Source organism: Mesoplodon densirostris, chromosome 2 (assembly GCF_025265405.1).
Source record: "Mesoplodon densirostris isolate mMesDen1 chromosome 2, mMesDen1 primary haplotype, whole genome shotgun sequence".
Lineage (NCBI taxonomy): Eukaryota > Metazoa > Chordata > Mammalia > Artiodactyla > Ziphiidae > Mesoplodon > Mesoplodon densirostris.
Window position 1 is genome coordinate 7457776 of NC_082662.1, and position 25355 is coordinate 7483130.

General features: G+C 43.4%; 1 protein-coding gene across 2 annotated transcripts in view; it reads right to left on the reverse strand.

Annotated features, from left to right (window-relative positions):
• The window catches only part of CLSTN1 (calsyntenin 1), an 80372-nt gene that overhangs the window by 31539 nt on the left and 23478 nt on the right, over positions 1-25355 (reverse strand). For both annotated transcript variants that reach the window (XM_060088934.1, XM_060088933.1), the window contains exon 2: positions 7282-7404. In XM_060088934.1, the coding sequence (XP_059944917.1) occupies positions 7282-7404 (123 nt within the window). The remainder of the gene's footprint in view (positions 1-7281; positions 7405-25355) is intronic.

Consider the following 25355-nt stretch of genomic DNA (forward strand, 5'->3'; position numbering starts at 1 on the left):
GCAGAGATAGGACTTCTCGCTATCCAGCTGCATCCAGGTTCTTGGCTGACAGTGTTTTCTCTTCTGTCCCTGTGGTTTCTGGCTGGCCTGGCATTCTTTCTCCGTCTTCTTCCAAAACTTAATTTGGTCTCAGACTCTTCCCCAAATGAGAGGGGTGTCTCTAGAGCCTCTCCTGCAGCCGCACCAGCTCTGATGCTGTCCTGCCCTCACACCACACTGCTAGTGGAGATCATGGGCGCCAGCTCCAACACTTAGGGCTCAGGGAAGTCCCTGGAGGTCCAGTGGTTAGGACTCTATGCTTTCACTGCAGGGGAAAACAGGTTTGGTCCCTGGTCAGGGAACTAAGATCCCACAAGCTGTGACGCGGGGAAAAAAAAAAAAAAAAACCACTTAGGGTCCTATGGTGCCAACAGATATCCATTCCAGCTAACTCAGCGAAAGGGCCTTCACTGAAGAGCCACTGGGAACTCATGGAATTGACTGCAGGCCAGAGAAAGGGACTTAGGAAACTGTCAGAAACCAAGGCAGCTTGAGAGACCAGCAAAGAGGAGCCACAACAGTCCCAGAGCAAAATGGTCAGGACAGGAATGAACGTGACACCTGGTATCAGCGCCTTTGTCCCTCTGCTGGATATTCACATCCCAAGAGGGAGCATCTGGTCGGCCCTGCTAGGGTCATGCATGTGCCTGGCTGGGGAAACCAGGGTAATGGGTTGTAGAGCCACCCATCTGGACCCAACAGGAAAGAGACCAGGGGCTGTTAAGGGAAAATGGACATTTCCTGAGCAGCAAGTGTCCACTACAACGTCCCCGCTAATCCAACTCTCCTCCCTAACCCACTTCTCTCTCCTTGGCGTCTCTCCACACCCACCCGCTGCACATCCAGGCTGACTCTTATTTATGGTGACTTTTGACTTCCTTGTTTACTGGTCCAGGCTTGTTTCTAGAACAAGCTCACGTGTGGCTCTAATCAGAACAGGTTTTCAAGATACCTTAAAAGTACAAAAAGCATACACCCAAGGGTTATGGCCTCCAATCTCCTCAGACTACCGCAACAGCTCTCAGATTTCAGTGTGCCAAGAACTGCCTGAGGAGCTCGCTGACAATGTAGTCTGCCAAGCCCCAGGCCCAGAACTTCTGACTCAGCAGCTCTGAGGTAGAGCTCAGTAATCTCACAAGCGCTGCCAGGTGGCTCCAGTGCACATGGGCTGCGGTGCGTACGTGAGAGCCTGGCCCATCAGGGGTTTCCTAACCTCACAGGCTGGTTACAGATTTCTAAACTGTGCTCCTGCAAGTACAGACTCACGCAGGCAAGAGTAGAACAGGGGAACCTGCACTCAACGGATGGGCCCCAGGCCCATCTGGAGGAACGTATTAGGTTATGCCACATGAAAATGCCATGTTTGTATGGCATTTTTGTATGCTGAAAATGTTGAAAATGTCAAAATATTTGAAAAAAATGGAATGTCAGAAACTTTATGTGATTCAGCCTAGTATAAGGCAGTAATCAGCTGAGCAGCCGTTTTAAATAAGTAAGGATCCGGATGTCAGGACAGAAACTTGATTAGAAAACCAGGTGCAAGGTAACACCCCGTCCATTCAGCTTAACAACAGAAACCGTGCAGCCCTGAGCTCACGTCCAACCCTCTGCTCCTCCACAAGCCACACGAGCTAACTACTCCCACCTCTTTGGAAGCCCTGCCAGCTCCCACCTCTGCCCCAGCCTCCCCTCCGCCCTTCACTGCCCTTGCACCTCCTTCCCATCCTTGACAGGAGCTCAAGCCTGCCTTCGGAAATCACCTCCTTTCCTTTTTTTTTTTTTTTAAATTAATTTATTTATTTTTGGCTGTGTTGAGTCTTTCGTTTCTGTGCGAGGGCTTTCTCTAGTTGCGGCGAGCGGGGGCCACTCTTCATCGCAGAGCACAGGCTCCAGACGCACAGGTTCAGTAGTTGTGGCTCATGGGCCCAGCTGCTCTGCGGCATTTGGGATCCGCCCAGACCAGGGCTCGAACCCGTGTCCCCTGCGTTGGCAGGCAGATTCTCAACCACTGCGCCACTGGGGAAGCCCCCCTTTCCTTTTTTAACCCCCATCACCTTGTCTTTTCATGAACTCCAGTCCACACCGCGCTGCCTCTCTCACCTGACACTGAACTATAAACATCCTGGCAACCCTGCTTAACTCTCTGACAATGCTGGTTTTGCCTTCCCACCTAGGTGATCAGTGTTTTGAGAAATGCTTTTTTGCATTCTCTGGAAGACTTAGCAAAGCTACCTCACATTTAATGATTATTGATCTCAAACCTTTCCTGGAGGCAAATGCATCCAACATGAGTTCACTCTAGTCAGTAACTGTTAATAGGAAGTTTCTGTCCTGACATCCAGATCCTTACCTATTTAAAACGGCTACTCAACTGATTATTGCCTTATGCTAGGCTGAATCACATAAAATTTCTGACATTCCATTTTTTCAAATATTTTGACATTTTCAACATACAAAAATGGCATTTTCATGTGGCTTAACCTAATACATCCAACTCATTGCTGCAAACACAATGCCAGCCCAGTTGCACATGCTGAAAAAGCAAAACTGGGCAGAGATGTGTGGTAGTGAAGCCCTATGGAGAAAAGGAGCACAGATCTGAGTTGGTTCTAATATCAACAAAAGTAAAGTTCCCGTTCTTGCCCTGAAATTTCTTTTGGATTCCATTCGTATCATAATTGTTTTAACTAATCTTCTGGAACGTCTGTACTCAGTCTAGGAAGGCAGGAAAAAGAATGCTTCTGGAAACACCTACTAAAGGGAGGAGCTTCAAAAAGGGGGTCGGGGGGCTTCCCTGGTGGCACAGTGGTTGAGAGTCCGCCTGCCGATGCAGGGGACCCGGGTTCGTGCCCTGGTCCGGGAAGATCCCACATGCCGCGGAGCAGCTGGGCCCATGAGCCATGGCCGCTGAGCCTGTGCGTCCGGAGCCTGTGCTCCGCAACGGGAGAGGCCACAACAGTGAGAGGCCCACGTACCGCAAAAAAAAAAAAAAGGGGAGGGGCGGGGAGTGCAGGGTGTTCAGCTTCCAATACAGGCAGCGAAGAAGGGGTAACCGTCTAAACAGCAACAACGTGGCCTGTGAAGTGGTCCCAGCTTTTAACTCCCCGTTAAATATATAAAACGTACAATACGTGTTCTTACCCTCACCTCTACTCAGGCTTTCAGCAGATTAAGGAAAAGGGGCTGAATAAGGAATTGAGTCATTTCGATTTTCTAAAATACATGACAAATACCAAGACTTTATTCTCTTAGTTTCACCCCCAAGAAAACAACGTGGGCCAGACCCTGTGCGCCCCACATGAATGTCTGATGAGTGACAATTTACAACACACTTTGGTGACCAGGCTTCCCACATTACACAGGTATTTATTTCGGAGGCTGCATGAGTAATCTCCAGTGATTACCCACACACAGGTCCTGTGATGGGATGAGACTGTGGACCAGAATGTTTACAACACTGTGAAGTCAATATCACAAGAGCTGACCCGGTGAAACTAAGAATCACGCTGCAGTCAGACCGCCTGGCTCAAAGGCAGCACGGCTGTTTGTGAGCTGTATGATCTTGGGCAAACTCACTCGTTTCTTCTACAAATATCTATGGAAGCGTCAACTAGTCCCAGGTGCTGGTCTAGGGACCAGGGATTAAATGGAGAATACGGTAGTCATGCTGCTGACAGACATGCTCTGAGTCTCCGTTTCTTCATATGGAAAATGGGGGCATGAGAGTACCCATCGCGTGAGATTGCTGGAAGGAATCAGACAAAGTAACTGGGCAGAGCCCTGAGAACACCCTTGGCCACACTGAAGAGCTCAATAAATGTCAGATGTGCCCGCTGCCTCCACCACCACCAGCATCATGGTGTTAAAATAAACTCAACGTCACCACCAAAACCAACCTAAGATCAAAACAAGGCTCCAGACTTAGCCTCTGCTTTACACAAAAGTTATTTAAGAAATCAGTGAGAAAATGGAACACTATGAAGACTATTAGAGAAAGATGGAAAAACAGTTCTCACAGAACGTTAAGAAATATTTTTAAAAGATTCATAACAGCAGCAGCAAACACTGTACACAGCACCTACTACATAGCAGGCATTGTTTTAAGCTCTTCATACTTATACATAAATAAGTTAATATTCCCCAAACCCTGTAAGGTATGTGATATTATCCTCATTTTACAAGAGATGAAAAGTGAGGCACAGAGATGTTACGTAATTTGCCCAAAGCCACACAGCCAGTAAGTTTCAGAGCCAGGATTCAAGCACAGGCTGCTGGCTCTAGGGTTTGTTTTCCTACGTACCCGTCTGCTACAGCCTCGTGGGGGTAGTGTTCTGTATAGCAGCTGGATGGGTAGTTGGATGGGTACCATGGCAACAGAAGAGGGAAGGAGACAGGTGTTCCCTTCCCTGGACTGTGCAGCTACTCACTTTGGTAGGATGAGGACCACGCTTCAGGAAGAGTCGATGAGCATCAATTCCACCCCTGGGTGTATAACCAAGAGAACTGAAAACTGATGTCCACACAGAAACTCGTACACAAATGTCCACAGCAGCATCGTTCACAATCACCGCAAAGTGGAAACAATTCTGATGCCCATTACTGATGGATGAATGAATGAAATGTGGTCCCTCCGTACATCGAAATATTATTTGGCAATAAAAAAGAATGAAGGGGCTTCCCTGGTGGCGCAGTGGTTGAGAGTCCGCCTGCCGATGCAGGGGACACGGGTTCGTGCCCTGGTCTGGGAAGACCCCACATGCCGCAGAGCAGCTGGGCCCGTGAATCATGGCCGCTGAGCCTGCGCGTCCGGAGCCTGGGCTCCGCAATGGGAGAGGCCACAACAGTGAGAGGCCCGCGTACCGCAAAAAAAAAAAAAAAAAAAAAAAAAAAGGAATGAAGGACATGCCACAACATGGGTGAACCTTCAAATCATCATGCTAAGTGAAAGACGCTAGTCACAAAAAGCCACATATGTATTTATATGAAATATCCAGAATAGGCAAATCCATAAACAAGTAGTAGACTAGTGGTTGCCAAGGGGAGTGACTGCTAGCAGGTGCAAGGGTTTCTTTTTGGGGAGATGAAATGTTGTGGAACTAGACAGTGGCCGATGGTTGGACAATCTTATGAATATACTAAAAACCAGTGAACTGTATACTTTAAAAACTATACATTATGGTACATGAATTGTATTTTTTAAAAAAGAATACAAGAGCAACTGTGCTTCCCCTGTGAAAATCTCCAGAAGGAAAATACTTACTTTTTCTGGCCACTATGGCAAATATAATCAAGTTACCACTATACTTGGCTCTAAAGTGCTTCTCTACATAGTTTTTTAAAATCCCAATATATAACTTTGGCACATCAATAAAAAAATACCTGAGGATCTCTAAAAACATAAAACTTTATAAGTATTATTTCATTCACAATAATACATTAAGTTTTGATAAATGACCCAATAAAATTAAATCCAACGAGAATGAAAAAATAAGTGACTTTATTAATATGACTTCAAAGTTAGTATTCAATGTACATTTCATTTCCTACTTCCCTTCCTTTGTACCTTCCTGGTGCCATATACAGCATCATGGTGAAGAGCCATCCCGCCTGGGCTGGAATCTGGCCTCTGCCACATACTAGCTGTGACCCAGAGCAAAGTTAGCTGCTCTGTGCCTCGGCTTCCTCTTTTTAAAGCAGGGGTGGCGGGAAGCATACTTACCTCAAAAGGTTGCTGTGGATTAAACACAAATGCGTATTTGTAAAGCACTTACAACAGTGCCTGGGACACGAAATGCTTTATAAGTGTTATGTATCACGAGTGATGTAATGGGACAGAGCTCCACCAGCAACAGGACTGGACACAGATGAGAATTCATAGAGAGAGGCCGGGGGGAGTAAATACAAAACTCCTGACTGCGATCACTTCTCAGAATGCATGAGATGTCAGAGATGTACAAGTCCCCTCAGAAACATGAGCTAAATAACCCCATTAAGGTTATTTACAAGGCACTGAAACGTCACACCCATAAGGAGGAACTGCATATAATAACCAAAGGTGTTGCATGCAAAGTGTGTGTATATATGTATATGCAAACACTCAAGAATCTAGCTATTCACAGAGGAAACCACTAGGTAATGCTAAAAATGATTTTAAATCGGGGGCGGGGGGGGGCAAACAAACAAAAAAATCCCCTTGGCTACCAGACAGATACTGTACGCCTAGCACAGAGCGCTTCCTCTACCATCCATCTAACTGGATTTCTGTCTAAAAACCAATAAACAAGTAAAACTAACTGGAAAGGTCTGTCTCTACCACTGACTCCAACACCATAAGCTGCTTCTCGGGTTACTTTCCCGGAAATGGGATGTGGCACTTGAACAGAAAGAAGAACAAATTCACGTTTTAAATAGCTCTTCAGAGGCAGCCTCACATTCACTGCCGCCACCTACCACACTAAATTTACTGTATGGAATGATCTACCAGAGCTACTGAATTTTTCTCATTTGTCCCAAGGCAAACAGAACAAACAGAAATTTTGTTCTGGAAAAACATCATGCAGAAACTGCTCTTTGAAAATTAACTTCGCGATGTCAATTCTGACGATCAGAATTGATAGTCAATTCTGACAAAGAAAGGGTGAAGCAGCAGTTACTTCTTACGAAGTAACTCAAGTTAAAAATTTACTGAAAGTAAAATCTAAGCCAAAAGAATTCATTTATAAAAGATTGCTCAATGTCTTTAAATAAGTCTTTTCAGGTAACTGAAACCTAGGCAGTGCAAGGAAAATCTTGAGCCGTAATTACCTAGATCCTCACCGTGCATGGACCAGTAGCACCAGGGAACAGGTTAGAAAGGCAGAATCCCAGGTCCTCCCAGACCCACTGTATCTAAGCTTGCATTTTTTTTTTTAAGGTTGCATTTTAACACGATCCCTGTGCTCTGCATGAATGCTAAAGTTTGAGATGCAATGGTCTAGATGCTCTCTCTCTGGTTACATCCAGACAAGGAACGCAGTGATGCAATTAAATTAAACTTGCTTTTCAACAAGTACAGGTTTTTTGGGGGGGGTCAGGTACCCTAACTCTTAAAATTAAAAGGAAAAAAAATGGTATGTGGGGGCCACCCACAACCCTTCGCTATCAAGACATTCTCAGAAAGGCTCAGAAACAACCCAAAGGGGATGTGTGAAATGCTTCCCACAAGCCCAGACTCATGGGGAGTAAACAAAGACACGCTGGTACCTGCAAAGCGCAGAGGTGCATCTTTGTCCAGGGCAATCAGTGGTGGGTCGAGGAGCACAGTGCTGTCACTCTCTGTAACTAAGCCGTGATACGTGGGCTCCAGCCATGGCTTGTGCTTGTTGACTGTGTTCAAAAACAGAAAAAGGAGAAAGGACATAGGCCACGTTAGAATTATTATTTTCAACTCGACTGCTGTTGAAGACACACATCCATTATTAAAACAATAAAACTCGGGGCTTCCCTGGTGGTGCAGTGGTTGAGAATCTACCTGCCAATGCAGGGGACATGGGCTCGAGCCCTGGTCTGGGAAGATCCCACATGCCGCGGAGCAGCTAGCCCCGTGAGCCACAATTACTGAGCCTGCGCGTCTGGAGCCTGTGCTCCGCAACAAGAGAGGCCGCAATAATGAGAGGCCCGAGCACCGCGATGAGGAGTGGCCCCCACTTGCCGCAACTAGAGAAAGCCCTCGCACAGAAACGAAGACCCAACACAGCCATAAATAAATAAATAAAAATTAAAAAAAAAAAAAAAAAAAACAATAAAACTCGGGCTTCCCTGGTGGCGCAGTGGTTGGGAGTCCGCCTGCTGATGCGGGGGGCGCGGGCTCGTGACCTGGTTCAGGAGGATCCCACATGCCGCGGAGCGGCTGGGCCCGTGAGGCATGACCGCTGGGCCTGTGCATCCGGAGCCTGTGCTCCGCAACAGTGAGAGGCCCACGTACCGCAAAAAAAAAAAAAAAAAACCAACAACAAAACTCTCATGATTTTGGAAGGCCATGCTGCTATTTTTTGTGGCAAAGTTTGGTATCAACGTCCAAATGGGATGAAATCCTAAATTCTAAAGTGATGTATAAATTATCTGAGGCCATGAAGCAACCAAAAATAAGAAATAAATTGCTCTAGAAATTGAAAGAAAGAAAAAAGACTCATGGTTATGGACGGTATCATATATTACTACCTCTGTTTTCAGCCTATCTTAGAAAAGTTACAAATAAAATATGTTGTTTCTTGGATTAAGAGATACAAACTAAACAAGGTCCTACTGCATAGCACAGGGAACTATACATTCAATATCTTCTAATAAACTATAATGGAAAAGAATCTGAGAAAGAATAATATATTTGGTTGGCCAAGAACTTTGTATGGATTTTTCTGTCAGATGTTACGGAAAAACCCAAATGAACTTTTTGGCCAACCTAATATATAAAGAATATATATATAAAAGAATATATATGTGTATATATATATATATATATATACACATATATATATAAAGACAGACTCACTTTGCTGTATACCAGAAACTAACACATTGTAAATCAACCATACTTCAAAAAAAATTTTTTTAAGACATACAAACTACTACGTATAAAATAGATATGCAACAAGAATATATTGTACAGCACAGAGAAATATAGCCATTATTAGGTAGTAACTTTATTTTTATTTATTTATTTATTTATTTTTGGCTGCTTTGGGGTCTTCGTTGTTGTGCACAGGCTCTCTCTAGTTGCGGCAAGCAGGGGCTATTCTTCGTTGCGGTGCACAGTCTTCTCACTGCGGTGGCTTCTCGTTGTGGAGCACGGGCTCAGCAGTTGTGGCTCACGGGCTCTAGAGCACAGGCTCAGCAGTTGCGGCACATGGGCTTAGTTGCTCCGCAGCATGTGGGATCTTCCCAGACCAGGGCTCAAACCCGTGTCCCCTGCATTGGCAGGCGTATTCTTAACCACTGCACCATCAGGGAAGTCCCTAGGTAATAACTTTAAAGGAGTGTAATCTAAAAAATACTGAACCACTATGTTGTACACCTGAAACTAATATTGTAAATCAACTACACTTCAATTTTAAAATGTTATTTCTTTATGATGATAATACATTATTTATTTAAAGTTAGCATTACAAACAAAAACATAAAAGAGGTATAACAAGACTTATGAATATAAAATTACAAATATGAGTTATTAAAAGAAAATGAAATGCAAAATTTCTGAAAAACTTGACTGAAAACGCAGTGTTCAAGAAAAAAACCCTTTCGGGATTTCACTGGTGGCACAGTGGTTAAGAATCCACGTGCCAATGCAGGAAACACCGGTTCGAGCCCTGCTCCGGGAAGATCCCACATGCTGTGGAGCAACTAAGCCCGTGCGCCACAACTACTGAGCCTGCGCTCCAGAGCCCGCGAGCCACAACTACAGAGCCGTTGTGCTACAACTACTGAAGTCCCCGCGCCTAGAGACCGTGCTCCGCAACAAGAGAAGCCACCGCAATGAGAAGCCCGTGCACCGCAACGAAGAGTAGCCCCCGCTCGCCACAACTAGAGAAAGCCCGCGCGCAGCAACGAACACCCAGCGCAGCCAAAAAGAAGAAAAAAAAAACCCCTTTGGGATCGGGCCAGCCTGGACTCATAGTCCAGCTCTCCTCTGTTATTTACTGCGTGACCTGGAGCATATAACTGACCTCCCCTGATCTCAATTTCCTCTTTTATGAACCAGGGACACCCCAAAACCCACAGGGCTGGGGTGGATAATTGGAGAAGTGGTGTTTTTCCTACTCAATTAGGCACTAGCACTGTTACTTCTGCTTTTAAGGTAAGAACATCTGCTCTGGCAGTCCGCTTACCTGGGAAAATGAATTTGTAGTTTCTGTCCATTTCGTTCTGCCCCGGGCTTTGCCCCCGGGGGGTCTGTGCTGCAACTTTCCCTGGTTGTGGCCACCAAGCCCCTCCCCGGGTTCCTATCTCCACCAGCTTGTTTGGGCTCATCTCACAGTTGGAACCTTTCCATTTTCCTTTTACTTTCACCTTCTGAATGTTCACATTATAACCTCAGGATACGTAATTAACCACAGAACGACTCCTGAAGCTGATATGAGTAAAAGGAATGTTTTGAAACTTTATTTCCACATAGTTGGTGCCTATTTCTTGAATTAGCTACCCAGATTCTCTTCCGTAAGTTTAAGTCAACCCAGAAGTAACTGAAAATAAATTTAAATGTTTAACCATCTTTAATACAACGTGACCATGATGTGATACTACTTTTTTTGCTATTATGTGATGATGGGAGAAGGTGCGGGTCAGAAGCACCTGAGCCTCACCTGCACTTAACTCCCTCGTGACCTACTGGAGGAGCAGTGCGCTCACATGTGAAATTCCAAACGAGTAGGCATGTGTGGGCCTAGGTCTGCAAGGGGGAAAAAAAAGCTACCATCTCTCTACTTAATGACGCATCCACCAGACATTTTACACATGCCGCATCCAAACCAAGAGCAAATCCTTCTGCCTTCATTTTCAAAGTAAACCCAGACCCACGGGGAGTTGGTTAAAGGGTACAGAGTTTCGGTTTTGCAAGATGAAAAGAGTTCCAGGGGTTGGTTGCACAACAGTATGAAAGAACAAGCTCAACACTACTGACTTGCACACTTAAAAATGGTTATAATGGGAAATTTTATGTTACAGGTATTTTTCCACATTCTTTAAAAATCCACACCCACAAAATAAACCCAGACGCAGCCATTTCTCATCCTCTCTGCTACCCACTTAGATCCACTACAGAAGCCAAGTAACCGCTTCAGCCTTGCCTCCTGCACTGACTCTTCCTTCCCACGGTGGCCGGGGGACCGCTTCTCACACGGGGGTGGCTCAAGGCATGTGCTCTCAGAACCTGTCTACACCAAAGGTACTGAGGACCCCAAACAGCTTTGGCTTAGGTGGGGCCCATCTATCTATCAGTATTTACTGTGCTGGAAGTTAAAACTAAGAAAAATGTTAGTATTTATTAAGTCATAAATTGACCACTGTAAGTTATCATAAATAATATTTTAATGAAAATAACTATTTTTTTAGAAGAGTTTACTAAGAAGACTGGCAATGTTTTATACTTTTACAAACCCTTTCACCTTCTGGCTTAGTAGAAGACAGCTGGGTTCTCACCGCCACTCCTGCAGCCAATATGCTGCTTATGACACGTCATGCAGCCTCTAGAGAACTCCGCTGCGCACTCGTGAGAAAATGAGGAAAAGGCAAGTCATATCTTAATATAATTAAAATAGCTTTGAGGGCTTCCCTGGTGGCGCAGTGGTTGGGAGTCCGCCTGCCGATGCAGGGGACATGGGCTCGTGCCCTGGTCTGGGAGGGTCCCACATGCCGCGGAGCGGCTGGGCCCGTGAGCCATGGCCGCTGGGCCTGCGCGTCCGGAGCCTGTGCTCTGCAACAGGAGAGGCCACAACAGCGAGAGGCCCACGTACCACAAAAAAAAATAATAATTAAAATAAATAAATAAATAAAAATAAAATAAAATATAAAAATAAAATAAAATATAAAATAAAATAAAATAGCTTTGACCTCTCAAATGCCCTGACAAGGTCCCTCGCTTCAGGCCCCTGTTCAAATGTTTCCTCCTCCAATTACAACTGCATCTGCTGCTCTGCCCTCTAGCCCCCTACTTCCTTCTTCTTTTCTCTGCTACTCCTCCCGACCACAGGCAGTCAGCCTGGGACGTGGGGCAGATTACCTGGATTCCCTTGGCCTTAGTTTCCTCACCCGTAAACTGGGGACAGCAACAGTACCCAGCTGGCAGGTTCCTGTGTGATCAAACCAGTCATGTGTAAAATGCTCAGGACACTGTCAGGCAGTAGATGCCACAAAGGGGTTGTGTTGTTGTTACTTCTCTTGCACACATACCAGTACAAAACCAGAGATTCCAGGAGGGCGTGCCCTTTGTTCTCTGCTAATTCCCAGTACCTCGGGCCACAATAGCATCTCACTCCTCAGGAACTAGTTGGTAAGTGAGTATATAAGGAACTCCATGTAGAGTACAAATAAAATCAGTGCCCTGGTTCATAAATTCTCTCATAGAGAAGAAAGTTTTGGTGCTGAGGATTTTTTTTAAAAAAGGTACGATTTGGTGTTTTAGACATTGGGAAGATGTTTTTTATTTTTTGTTTCTGGAAGGTGGAGGTTCTAAGCAAAGGAGACGAGAATCCGGAGGCATCGCATACATCAAAATACCGAGGGGTCTGCCTGGAAAGTAAGCTGAGCCCAAATCCAGGTCACAAAGGCCAGAAGTTTACAGTGCCTCTGGAAAACATCTCCCCTCACAAGAGCTGCTCCCGGGACAAGGGATTTGGTGGAGAGAGTTCAGCTGGTTGTGGTACACCTGCCCTTCTCCTCCAGAAATACCGCCCAGGACAGTGGTGAGTTAACTGGCACAGTGCTCCGCGCAGGCCACACAGCTGGCTGCAGCCTCTGAGCTGAGAGGGGTGCAGTGACCACAGAAAAGAGTCTCGCTTTGCAATCAGGTGGAATGTTTTCCCTAACTGCTGCAAGTCCCCGTCCTCTCCAGGCCTTGTTAAACTATCCTACGAGAGAGGCTGGAACACTGCCTGGAGTTACAGACCTAATACAGATAAACAGGCCATTTTAAAGAAAGTACTCCAAAAGCAAAGGAGCTGTTACAGAGGAGGATTCCTGGACTGAATGTCAATATTATGACACAGTGTGAGTGTGTTTCGTGTTTGGTAATTGCAATCATTGTTGCTTTTGCTGTGGTCATCCATTTACAATGCTTGGTGTCAGTTTATTTATCTCTTGTAAAAATAAAATACAGTGTGTGTGGGGGGGGTTGCGGAAAAAAAAAAAAAAGACCATCAAAGAAAACTCCAAAACCTCCGTCGTTTGTCACTAATTTTGAAACAGAGAGGCTATTAGTTCAAATCACTACTGATAATGTACTATTTACAGCAATATTCAATTCCAATTTATTTTCACATTTAAGATTTTATTAATAAAATTATAAGCACAGCAAATAAAACTGAAGAAGACTATTCCAATATGTGAGTCCATAAAACCCCTGAGACTTAAACTAAGTGGATTTATTTGGCCTAGGAGGAAAGTAAAAATACTAGGCAAAGCGAACTGCAGAAAACCTGTGATGCATTTCTGCCTACCCTAATGGAAAGGCCTGTAGCTGAAAATGGCTAAAGGTTCAAGGGGAATAATAATTGAATAGCTGGTCCCCATCCTTTTATTTTTCCCCACTATTCTAATTTTATAACTCAAAATTTCCAAATTGCTCCTTGAGCTGACAGTAGAATGAAGAGATTTGGCCAGTTCCATTGACTGAGCTTTTAAATACTTAATAAATGATATTTTTAATATTTCATCACATTCAATTGGCATTATAAAACATTTATGGAAACAAATGACTGATGTTTCTGTAACCATCCAAAAAAAGTCATAAAGAAAGACATGAGACTACCGGCCATAAGCCTAGGAGCAGGTCACCCATGTTCAGAGCCTTTACCCAATTCGTTTCATTACATTCTAGATCATAAAAAAGCCAACTAAATTTTGAATGGCATAGCATTAACCAAAATCACAGAATAGCAAGGCTAAACCATATGATCATCTCAGTAGATGCAGACAAAGCTTTTGATAAAATTCAACACACATTTATGATAAAACTCTCCAGAGGGCTTCCCTGGTGGTGCAGTGGTTAAGAATCTGCCTGCCAATGCAGGGGGACATGGGTTCGAGCCCTGGTCCGGGAAGATCCCACATGCCGCGGAGCAACTAAGCCTATGCGCCACAACTACTGAGCCTGCGCTCTAGAGCCTGTGAGCCACAACTACTGAGCCTGCGTGCCACAACTACTGAAGCCTGCACGCCTAGAGCCCATGCTCCGCAACAAAAGAAGCCACCACAATGAAGCCTGTGCACCGCAACAAAAAGTAGCCCCCACTCGCCACAACTAGAGAAAGCCCGCGCACAGCAGTGAAGACCCAACACAGCCAAAAATAAATAAAAATAAAAATAAATTAAAAAAAAAACACCTCTCCAGAAAGTGGGCATAGAGGGAACCTACCGCCACATAATAAAGGCCATATATGACAAACCCACAGCAAACATCGTACTCAATGGTGAAAAACTGAAAGCATTTCCACTAAGATCAGGAACAAGACAAGTATGTCCACTCTCACCACTATCATTCAACATAGCTTTGGAAGTCCTAGCCTCGGCAATCAAAGAAGAAAAAGTAATAAAAGGAATCCAAATTGGAAAAGAAGTAACACTGTCACTGTTTGCAGATGACATGATACTACACATAGAAGATCCTGAAGACGCTACCAGAAAACTACTAGAGCTCATCAATGAATCTGGTAAAGTTGCTGGATACAAAATTAATACACAGAAATCGGTTGCATTTCTATACACTAACAACAAAAGAACAGAAAGAGAAATTAAGGAAACACTCCCATTTACCACTGCATCAAAAAGAATAAAATACCTAGGAATAAACCTACCTAAGGAGGCAAAAGACCTGTACTCAGAAAACTAAAAGACACTGATGAAAGAAATTGAAGATGACACAAACAAGATGGAGAGACATACCACGTTCTTGGATTGGAGGACTCAATATTGTCAAAATGACTCTACTATCCAAGGCAGTCTACAGATTCATTGCATCCCTGTCAAATTAACAAGGCTAGCAATCAACCCTATGAATGTAGGCTATACCTGGGAAACACACCTATCATTTTAAGACACGGCTAGTTTCGGTGGCTGTGGTAGACTTTAATCATTAGAAATTGCCACCAATTTAAAAATCAAAATGAAAAGAACATGAGTCAATTTCAGGATTAACTTGAAATATAAAACTTTCATCTCCCTAAGTACATCCCAACTCTCTGGACTAAAGAGAGGATGGCCCCTTACCCAGGACACACAAATCATAGACTCAGGCAAGGTGGTTCCAAAGCCTATGTGCAGTGGCGTTGACATCAATCCAGTTTGCCCCTCCGCATTCCAGAACACTTAGCTTGGTCATATCGGGCCAATATTTATATCATAATAAATAATGACAGGTGATTTCGTTTTAAGGGATTATAGGCATTTTGCTGGTATATCTTAGATGCTGTTCCATGTTTTGTTTGCAGGTTCAGTGTTTAACCTCAATCTGCAATTAAGGAACACTGACACTAGGTGGCGACAGGTGCCTCTGATTCCATGCTGCAAATTACCGGACTTTGATTAAAAATCTAGCTCTTTACTTACCAAAGGAGCAGAATGTAATCTGAGTTAGCAGGCCCTTTGTTAAAGATGATATGTATAGAAAAGTGTCTTAAATTATATACATATAAAATCTCCAGCTGATTTTTTTCTCGAAAACTATAATAAAATATTCATAGGGCGCAAAAGCAAAATATAATCTCTGGGACTCTCTCAGTACTGTCCCGGTTGAATACTCTTATTTAGATCAGACCATCCCTGATTTTTCAAAGCAGCTTAACATCAAAGGTCCTTTCAGCTTCACATCACCACTGACTTGGAGTTTGTTCCAAGAGATCTTCCCTGAACACCTGCTATGCATAAGCACACGGCAAGGTGCTGGGCTCTTGGGGAATCAAGGCACAATCCTTGGAGAACACAAACATGTCAAAGACCGTCTACGTTCTAAATGATGTGGCTACAACTAAGGGGTTATGAGGTGTGCCAGGAACTTCATCAATCAGCAGGGACCAAGATGACCAAGGAGCCACCATCCCAAATGTGGCCACGCCCCTTGCCAGAGGGAAAGAGAGAGCTCTGGAGGGTCTCCCAGTGGGAGCTGAACCTTCCACCCAAAAGGGACACAAGTCACTTTTGCTCCTAATTCATGGCCAGAACTAGTCACACGGCCTCACCCAAATTCCCCAGAGTGGGGAAGTGCCATTCTATGTGTCTGGAAAGAGCGCTGGAAATTTCTGAGGTCAACTCTAGGGACTGCCGGAAGTCCAAGTGGAGACAGCCCCAGGGACATCCCTAAAAGGGTAAGTGAGGTTTCTCAGCTGTGAGGGAGTATTTTAAACAGAATAAGAATACATATAAGCGTTTCTTAAAAAGCTAAAAAGAGAGTTGCCATATGATCCAGCAATCCCACTCCTGGGCATATATCCGGAGAAAACTGTAATCCGAAAAGATACAGGCATATCGATGTTCACAGGGCCACTATTTACAATAGCCAAGACATGGAAGCAACCTAAATGTCCATGGATATGTGAATGGATAAAGAAGATGTGGTGTATATATACAATGGAATATTACTCAGCCATAAAAAAGAATGAAATAATGCCAATTGCAGCAACATAGATGAACCTAGAGATTATCATATTAAGTGAAGGAAGTCAGACAAAGACAAGTATCATATGCTATCGCTTATATGTGGAATCTTAAAAAACTATACAAATGAACTTATTTATAAAACAGAAATAGACTCACAGACATAGAAAACAAACTTACGGTTACACCAAAGGGGAAAGAGGGGAGGGATAAATTAGGAGCTTGGGATTAACAGATACACACTACTATATATAAAATAGATAAACAACAAGGACCTACTCTATAGCACAGGGAACTATATTCAATATCTTGTAATAACTTATAATGGAAAAGAATCTGAAAAAGAACATACACACATATATATACACACACATATATATGTATATATAACTGAATCACTTTGCTGTATACCTGAAACTAACACAACATTGTAAATTAACTAAACTTCGATTTAAAAATAGTTATAAAAATACATATAAGGTAGAAAGGTAGAGAAAGATGTGGCTCATTCTGGGACTAGCAAGACTGTGATGAACGCATGGCTCTAAGCGTATAAGGAGGTGCAGCTGGACGGGGGCTTGGTCTGTGATTTTAGGGTAACATGGGGAGCATCCCTCTTCTGTGCTACACCAATGAGCTCTCTCAATTCTTTAGACAGTAAGAAGCTGTTAAAAGCTATAAACAATGTGGTCTGGTAGAAAAGGCAGGAACTTTGGGATCAGACGGAACTTAGTTAATGAATAAATTCTGTTTCTCACTCCCTCTGTAACTAGGGGCAGATTATTTAACCATCCTGTGCCTACTTCTTCATCCTAAATAGGGGATGAGACCACCTTCCATAACCTTGTTTGGAGGATTATAAATGAGGTAAGCAAAGGGCCCACTCTATGCTTGACACATGGGCGTTCAACAAATACTTGTTGATAAGTTAATCATAAGCAATAGCTATGTTTTAGAAATAACTGTGAGGGCAGAAAGACCAGAGTTTAGGAGACTCAGGAGGTGTTTCCATGACGACCTCCCTATCATCATCTTCCTGAATACAACCTACAGCAAAAGGAAATCCCTACAGCCTCAGACCCTGCATTGGCCTCATTTTATCCTCTTTATTTGGCAGAAGAAAAGAGAGAAGTAGCATTATACAGAGTGATACTGTTAAGTGTAAAACAAAAAGCAAACCAAAAAAACCTGGCTCTTTTTTTTTACCAAAAAAGGAAACTTTTTAATCAACCAAAGTTACACTGCATGAAATTTATACACAGCTCTCCTTTTCATCTGAGGTTATTCCTGGTAATCGTTTTAGCTAATACAGCATTAGTTTCCTCTGACTTTGTAAAATATATTTTGTATTACTCTTTATTTTTTCTAAAACTGAATACATCCCTGGAGAAAACCGTAATCTGAAAAGATACATGCACCCCAATGTTCATTGCAGCACTATTTACAATAGCCAGGACATGGAAGCAACCTAAATGTCCACTGAAAGAATGAATAAAGAAGATGTGGTGTATATATACAATGGAATATTACTCAGCCATAAAAAAAGAACGAAATAATGCCATTTACAGCAACATGGATGGACCCAGAGACTGTCATGCTGAGTGAAGTAAGTCAAAGACAAATATCTTGTCTTTGACATATTTGACATGTCTTTGACATGATATTTGACATGTCTTTGACATGTACTTATATGTGGAATCTAAAGAAATGGTACAAATGAACTTATTTACAAAACAGAAATAGAGTCACAGATGTAAAAACAAACTTATGGTTACCGGGGGGAAATGGGGGAGGGGAATAAATTGGAAGATTGGGATTGACATATGCACACTACTATATATAAAATAGATAATAAGGACCTACTGTATAGCACAGGGAACTCTACTCAATACTCTGTAATGACCTATGTGGGAAAAGAATTTTAAAAAGAGCGGATATATGGGGCTTCCCTGGTGGCGCAGTGGTTGAGAGTCCACCTGCCAATGCAGGGGACACGGGTTCGTGTCCCGGTCTGGGAAGATCCCACATGCCGCGGAGCAGCTGGGCCCGTGAGCCATGGCCGCTGAGCCTGCGCGTCTGGAGCCTGTGCTCCGCAACGGGAGAGGCCACAACAGTGAGAGGCCCGCGTACAGCAAAAAAAAAAAAAAAAAAAAAAGAGCGGATATATGTATAACTGATTTACTTTGCTGTACAACAGAAACACAACAGTGTAAATCAACTATACTCCAATAAAATATTTTTTAAATAAATAAATAATTAAAACTGAACATGTCCAAAGAATCTCTAGACAAATTCTGTCAGCAGTCTTAAGGGCCTCTTCATCACAATCCCAAATAAATTTAATGTCAAAGTGTTGGAAAAATCTATACGCATTAGATATTGTTTAGATCAGGGTTTCTCAACCTCAGCACTGCTGATATTCTGAGCCAGATAATTTTTAGGTGTGGCCCATCCTGTGCACTGTAGGATGGTGAGCAGAATCCCTGGTCTCTATCCACTAGATGCCAGTAGCACCCACCTCCCCAGCTGTGACAACCAAAAATGTCTCCAGACTCTGCCAAGACTCCACTGGGGGCAAACACCCTCTCCAGCTGCCCTAGAGCCATTGACTTAGATCCACCACCTTAAGGAAAACCAAGGTTTTCCACATTAAAATCATTTGAGGACTTCAAAAATCATTTTGAATTATTTTTTATAATTTGTGTATTACATCAATATGAAATTCATTTTTAAAATAAAATCACATTTCAGTGTAAAATAAATCCTTAAATTAAGCAAACGAACAACCTTTTTAATGGTACAGTGAAACATTGCTTGTGTTTATTCACATTTCACCTACCATGAACATGCAGCCCTACGTGCTAAGCGGTGCCATTTTACGAGAGGAGGCTGGTGACCTGCCCGTGGTACCCTCAGTTCCACGTGTCAGGGAACAGGATGCGTGTCACTAGGTGAGACCAAAGAGTAAGGAAGAGTGAACAGGGAGGAGCCTGGGTGCCCTTCTCCCAAGTTCAAAATGCAAACGCCCTCCCCAGCTGCCCTGGAGCCACAGACTTAGACCCACCACCTTAAGGAAAACCAAGGTCTTCCACATTAAAATCATTTGAGGACTTCAAAAATAATCTGAATTATTTTTTATAATTTGTGTATTTTATAATTTTATAACGTATGCATATTACATCAATGTGAACGGGGGGAGCCAATGCAGATGGAAGCAAAGGAGAGACCTGATGGGGCGCCTGAGGGAAGACCGCCTGCCTCAGGGTGGAGGTGACAGGAGGGGGCAAGAATGGAATCAGAGAAATCAGTAAAAGACGTCAGGACAAGATAAGAAACAGTAAATGGCTGAAGGGGCTGACCCCAGACTGTGGTTTGGTGTCTAGGCTTCCATAGCACATGGCTGATGGGACAGCTCTTCCCATCCTGGACTGAGAGACAACAGGCTGGGGAGAATCCAGCAAAAGGCGCTTCTTTCTTTTCCCTTCCTTCTATCCACAGTCCATCCATCCATCCATCACCCATCTGTCCACAGCCCACCCATCCATCATCCATCCATCCATAGTCCATCCATCCACCATCCATCCATCGTTCACCCATTCACCATCCATCCATCCATCATCCATCCATCCACCGTCCATCCATCCATCATCCACCCATCCACAATCCACCCACCCATCATCCAGCTATGCACCATCCATCCATCCATCATCCCATCCATCCATCTTTATTGAGCCCCAGGTAGTCTTCTAAGTGCTGAGGAAATAATAGCGAAGAGAACACTCCCTGCCCCCCGTAGAGCTTATGTTATGGTTGATACGTTTTAAGTACATGCTGCAAAAGAATTCATTCACAGGGAGCAAAATTACATTTTCTACAATTCCAACTTTTCCAAGCTGAAAGGGAGCCTTCTATTTATTCCTCCAAATTCCAAATTTTTAAAATTGCTGTAAAGTACACAACTTAAAATTTACCATCTTAACCTTTTTAAGTGTACCGCTCGATGGCATTAAGTACATTCATCTCCAGAACTGTTTTCATCCTGCAAAACTGGAACTCTGTCCCCATTAAACAATGGTTCTCCATCCTCCTCATTCCAGCCCCCAGCAAACACCAGCCTACTTTCTGTCTCTTATGAACTTGACTACTCTAGGGATCTCACATAATCAGATATTTGTCCTTTTATGACTGATTTATTTCAATCAGCATAATGTCCTCGAGGTTCACGGATGTTACAGCACGTGTCAGAATTCCCTTCCTTTTTAAGGCTGAATAATATTCCACTGTATGTATATACCACATTTTGTTTATCCATTCATCCATCAATGGACACTTGGGTTGCTGCCATCTTTTGGCTACTGTAAATAATGCTGTCATGAACATGTGTGTACATGTATCGAGACCCCGCTTTCAATTTTTCTGGCTACATACTCGGAAGTGGGATTGATGGATCATACAGTAATTCTGTTTTTAATTTTTTGAGGAACTGCCATCCTGTTTTCCATAGTGGCTGCATCATTTTACATTCCCACCGGCAATGCACAGGTTCCAATTTCTCCACATACTCACTAACACTTGTTACTTTCTGGTTTTTGATAGCAGCCATCCTAACGGGTGAGGCGAAACAAGTTCTATATCATGTAATTTTATCTTTTTACATTATGTAAGATATAAAAGTAGACAGACTAGAATAATGAGCCCCATGGAACCATGATTCAACCACTACAATTATCAACAAAGGGCCAATCTCGTTTGATTTATACACTCCCATTCCTATCACCAATTTCAAATATTCTGACACATATCCCAGACATGATATAACTTCACCCCTCAATACTTCAACATACATCTCTAAAAGATGACTCTTTTGGAAACCAACCATAATGGCACTCTCACCTAAAAATTCACAGTAATTACTTAATATCATCAAATATCCAGTCAGGATTCATACTAATCTGTTTTCGTATATCAAATAATTTAACTCAATACATCTCTCTGTCTGTGATGTTTCATCATGAATTTGACTGCTATGAAAGAAAAAAACTTTAAACCATTGATCACCCTCAAACAATAAAGCTTTAATGGTTTCCACAACCTCCCAATGTTTGTTTCACCATTAAGTATGTTTATTAAGTAGGTTTTTTTGTAGATGTTATCAGGTTGAGAGAGTTCCCCTCTATTCCTCACTTGCTGGAGTTTTTACCATGAACGAGTGTTGGATTTTGTCAAATGCTATTTCTGCATTGATTTATATGATCATGATTTTTTTTAACCTGTTGATATGGTGGATTACTGATGTTTTAATGCTGAAACAGCCTTGTGCACATTTGGTCATGGTGTATAATTTTTTTTGTATTGATATACTGTTGGATTTGATTTGCTGATGTTGTACAGAGGACTTTTACTGTGTATTTGTAGATGTTTACTGAGTCTGTCATTAAAAATTTTTTTCATCAATATATTTCAATTTGCTTCTGTTTTGACCTGAAAATTCTACTGGCTTGAATATATCTAGTTTTGTAGATTCAACATCAAATACAACACTTATTTCCTGAGCACTGACTATGTGCCGGGCACTGTATACGCTCCATTTTACTCACCACTGAGACTGATTTCCTAAAAGATGTAGCTACACAATGGGGCAGCAGACAGCAACAGTCACAATGCTGTGTTTGAGCGATCAGGGTGTGATGATCTCAAATGTGCTTTTAAAAAATTAGGATTAAAAATAGCCAAGTGGAATTTCTGGTATTAAATCTGGCTTAAACAGCATCCCCACACACCTAAGAGACAAATAACTGAAGGTCTGTTAGTAAAGAGGCAGGTCCTCCTAAAACAACGTTCAGGACCTTTTCAGATCATGGACTCTTTTGAGAATCTAATGAAAGCCACGAACCCCCTCCCAAGGTAAAAATGCGAAAACACACGTGGCACATGGCGGGAGGTTTTAGGGGCTTCATACGACTGCTGACACCAGTCCAGGTAAGAATCACTATTCCCAAACACAGTGAAATCTCTATTAGCTGACCCTCGGAAACCTGGTATCTTCACCTAGCACCTTGATGTAACTGGAAATCCAACCATAAAACTACATTTCTTTTATGCTTGTGGTTCTCAAATTGTACTTGTATTTCACAGTCTTCAGCAGTAATATCTTAATAGCTCATGGAGACATCCCCACATGACCTCAGGAGAGAACCAAGGAAGAAACACAAATTAGGAAAGACACTTGCCGCATTTCTAAAGAAAGTAAAGGCTAGTGACACAGAGAGGCTGAGTGTAATAAAGAAGTTAATTTGAAGCTGAAATGATAGAGTATGCTTTGAATAATGGTGAAAAGCCCAAGTGATAAAGACAGAAGCCTTACGCTTTTATTGAGAATAATAAAAAAAATAACTTCCAAGAGGGCTGCTTCCATCTTGTTCCCCTAATTAATTTTACAGAAGAGCATCTTTGTTACACTAGTCAGGAGGTTACATAATTAAACATTCTTACTTCACTGTTATGAGAAAGATGAAAAGGAAACTGGGTGGGTGGACGGGCAGATGGGCACATGGATGGATAGGCAATAGAATAAGGATATCCTTCTTTAAACAAGTTCCAGGTCTGCTCTCTAAATGGGTCCACGAAGATCTACATGTACCACCCGCAACACAGTATAATAACCGATCCGAAGCCATTAAGGGAGGTATTTAGCATATTTTACTCACAATTATCAGGAAAATGTGAATATTTTAAAGCAGCCTCCAACAAATTTTTTTCAACATTTAAATAGGCTACCTAGGGACTTCCCTGGTGGTCCAGTGGTTAAGACTCCACGCTTCCAATGCAGGGAGCACAAGTTTGATCCCAGGTCAGGGAACTAATAAGATCCCACATGCCCCACGGCGTGGCCAAATAAATAAATAAATAAATATGAGGCTACCTACCCTTCAGTTGCCCATTATCTCATTTTTCTAGCACTCTGATTCTCATAGTAAGTTGGAGGTAACACTCCAAAGTAACAATATCACATTCACAGATTTTCTAGTAAGCAAATGGAAACACTTCCCTAACAAGAAGTGAAATCGATTACTTTTCTAATCAAATTCTGTTTTACTCAATATTGAGATTTACCCCATCCCATGAACAGGCCAGGTACCAACCTAAAACGTAACCCGCAGGTCTAACTGTAATGCCTGTGTTCCACTGTTGTCTCCTGAGCTTCATGGACAACTATCCCACGTGCTGAGAGCCTCTCCTGAATGTCACAAACGTGATGCGGCAGCCACTCCAGCGTGGGAGCCTCGTGTTCAGCTGCAACACAATTTCCAACGGCAAAAGCTCTTGCCCGACTCCTCCAGAAGTTCCAGGTGATGGGCGACATGCACAGGGAAGACAGTCCTCAAACTTCTGGGAGGTCAGGGGTCTCCCTCAGTGTTTGCATTGGGAGGGGTCCAGGCGGAAGTGCTCTGGGCTCACAGGATTCCTCCGGGGTCCTGGTCCTGAATATTCTGCAGCCCCTTGTGCGGGGAGCCCTGCCTTCAGCTGCAGCATCCCTGAGAATGGAGGAGGCACCTGGCCCGAGTCCCACAATACCCCACAGGTGGGCGGGCTGCAGGCTGACATCCCCAGGGAACCTGGGGAATCTTCTCTGACCAGCGAGGTGGGTGCTCGGGTTAGGTTCAGGGGGCCCTATGAGCTTTTCTCATGCTCTGTTCCCGCTGGTGGTGACTATTCATGCATGATTATTGAGATATCTCAGAATGCGGCTTTGTGACGGGAAGAAGAAGTGGGAAACTGGAGGAACTTCTTAAAATCTGTATCCTAACAGACGAGGGGAGCTCAAACCACAGAGGGCAAGGAATACACTGACTTCATGCACCACAGCAGTGCTCCATAACCAGGGCGCGGGCCACATCTTCCAGACCTTGTCTCCTGGGCTGCACCCTGGAATCTGAGCCAGTCAGACTGACCTGGGGTTGGGCAGGTTTGGAACGGGACGTTCTCCGGAGATTCTGCTGCACTCCCCAACAATGAACGAACGTATCATACGAGGCTCATGAATAGAGGCATTCGGAGAGTTCTCTTAAAGAGAAACTGGGCAATTTCCACTTTTGCTCTCTTAAATGCTTTCCTGCCCTCTGTACGCACCCCTACGCAACCCAAACCCCACCCCCAGAGAGCTATTTTGGGAGGCAGCTATCTTTGGATTCGCTCTTCTAGGATCCTTACAACTGGTACCACCTATGGCCACTGGTTTTGTCTTAGCACAAGAGCCCTCCTTAAGCAAAAGCATCTCATGCATGACTTCATTCGCTGAAATGTAATAGACAGCATTTTTCACAGGTGATGCCATGCAAAACTGGGAACTTTATCTTCGGGTCACTCCACTGCCTTTCTGCACACGCAGGGTTACCAACGTACACACCTGCCTCCCTCCCCACCCCGCAGCCACCCCCGTCAGTGTGTGCTTCCAGCTTTTCCCGACCCCTTCATTTGTACCAAATCTAAACTCACCTGCTCCAGCTTCCCACTTCCTCACAATCCTGCAAGGACCGGCCTGCTAGTCTGAGAAACTCGTTTGAGTTGGGTGCAAATGAAGGATGACGAGATACCCACACTCGCACTGTGCCAAGGATTTCAATGATTTAATACAAAAGTAGAAACTGAGGTAAGAAACGCAGGCGCCCTGCCAGCTGGTGGAGGAAAATATTTTTGGAACAGAGCCCTTTAACACCTCTCAGTTCACACCTTAAGTGCATGGAAGTTATTCAGAGGACATATATTTTTATGCAGTTTCCTACAGAATTAAATATGCAGCATGACAGGAACAAATCTACTGTCAAACCACTGTTAGAGCATTTCAAGTTGGTGATTTGTACACATCCATTTTTCAATTAACGCTTACAATGCAAGTCAATCAGAAATCTAATTGTGCAAAAAAGCACCTGTCATGATTTCCTTAAACTTCCTTTTTTTGCTATGTTACCAGAAAATACAGG